Raw genomic sequence first — 1969 nt, forward strand, 5'->3', positions numbered from 1 at the left:
TGAGCTTCAAATATATATATATATACAGGTTGAACTGCTGTTGAGGCCATGGTAAAAACAGCCCACACCAGCTGTTCCATCCTTTAATCCCCTTTATGTTATCCAAAATCTCAATCTTAGCCTCAAAGAAAAATGGCCAAAGAATATCTGAATGTAGCAAAACTCCTGGAGCCAAACTTTCAGACCTCCCTTTGTTTTTTGCCACTGTAAGCACTGTTTTTCCAATAAGTGCAGTGATATGAAGTATGTTGGCAAGGATTCGACTGTATCAAATCAACTAGGGTGGCAGATGGGGAAAAAAAAACTTGTATGTGTCTGACAACCAGCCTCATAATGGGAAAACAGGACACCTGACTAAACCCTGAGCGGCTCATTTCAACAATGCTCAGGAGACTTCCTGTCCACTTTGAGATGTCCTGAGACTCCTAGTCTCCAAGGAGAAACATAGTCAACTAAGTTCTAGACCAAGTCTTTAATTATGGAGTTAAAATATAGCACAATGGAGTTTAAATATGGAGGCCTGTCTTAAGTATTTTTATAATTTCTTCATTAATAATGTCATTCTTGCCATTTGGGAGTATGGGATTGTTTCTTTGCTATACTCTCTTGGTGAGAGAGGGGCTGGGGGTGTGGGCAAGGTTGGGAGGGAGGGAAAGAGGAAGGAAGGAAGGAAAGGAAGGAAGGAAGGAAGGAAGGAAGGAAGGAAGGAAGGGAGGGAAGGCAGGCAGGCAGGCTCCTAATAGAGAATAAATCACAACCTTACATTTAAAAAAAGAAAAAAGAAAACCCCTCCTTAGCATATAATATAAATCACAGGCCTGTTTTATTGGACACGTCTCACACAAGTGAAGTATGACGAAAATTAGGGTGTGTGAACCATAATTCCATCCATCACACATGAACAAATACACACAGACACAAATAACACCCACTCCCTCTGCCCTATCCCTGTCCCCACCTCTAAAGGCCCCTCCTCACCCCACTGCCACCACACATAACACACACTTACTTTACACCCGCAGACTTTGCTTGTAGGGCACTGCTCCAGAAATCGTCAACGTTGTCTGGTTCAGAGAAGGCCTGAAGGCAGGCACTAAATGGGATCTTGGCACGCACCAACTCAGGAAGGGGTCTTCTGTTTGCTTCTGCTTCCCTTCTCGTTAGTTCATAAGCGATCAGTTCATCTGAGGGAAAGAGCCAATGAATGACCTTGCAATTGCTCTTACCCTACGGAAATGAAAACCACCCTCTTTGAACAGTCTTCCCTGAAGGCTTCTGGGCTGGGCCAGGGTTGCTTATTTGTTGTCCTTTACAGAGCCAGATGCGCCTGCTGAAAGGCTGTTCTGGGGCTGTCTTTAGAGTTGCACCGACAGATGGCATTGAGCCATTCACATCTTTTTGCGTGCCCCCCTTTGAGACTGACAGGAGGGAAGTGTGAGCTTGGCCTGGCCTGGGTGGGTGAGAGGGTCAAACCATGAGTGTGATATAAATGCCCAGGAACCTGGTTTGTCCAAAGGCCAATCCTGGGTTTATTCAAATGCCATCCTCCCAAAACAAGGCCTTCACATCAGAGTATTTTATAGCCAGTAAAGGTCCAAGGGCTAACCTCTTCCCAGTCCTTCACTGCCTTACTGAAGAACTGAGGCCCAAAGTCAAAACCAGCCAATTACTGACAAAGCTGGACTTCAAACCCTGATCAGCACTTCCTCCACAACCCAACAGATGAGGCCAGAAAGAGATGTTATATTGTGTAAGGGGATCAATTTTTGCCAATGATCACACACATAGACAGAAGTAACAAAAACATTCCTGTTAACTCTAAGCTGTTTTAAAATAAAATAACCAAAGGCAGGAAAAAAAAAAAAAAAAAAAACCACTGCTAAGCGCCTGACAAGAACCAAGAACCAGATCCGGTGTTATACATTTTCTGATTTGGTTCCACCAGCAGCTATGATTAGAGGTCATGGGT

The 1969-nt window shown here is 44.2% G+C and overlaps 1 protein-coding gene across 1 annotated transcript in view; it reads right to left on the reverse strand.

Moving 5' to 3' along the window:
* Positions 1 to 1969, reverse strand: part of LOC105533677 (ubiquitin carboxyl-terminal hydrolase 13) — a gene marked incomplete at its 5' end in the record, with an annotated part of 75064 nt that overhangs the window by 47748 nt on the left and 25347 nt on the right. The window contains one exon of the mRNA XM_011972170.1: positions 1010 to 1184. Within this exon, the coding sequence (XP_011827560.1) occupies positions 1010 to 1184 (175 nt within the window). The remainder of the gene's footprint in view (positions 1 to 1009; positions 1185 to 1969) is intronic.

The sequence above is a fragment of the Mandrillus leucophaeus genome, unplaced genomic scaffold (assembly GCF_000951045.1).
Source record: "Mandrillus leucophaeus isolate KB7577 unplaced genomic scaffold, Mleu.le_1.0 Scaffold1278, whole genome shotgun sequence".
Taxonomy (NCBI): domain Eukaryota; kingdom Metazoa; phylum Chordata; class Mammalia; order Primates; family Cercopithecidae; genus Mandrillus; species Mandrillus leucophaeus.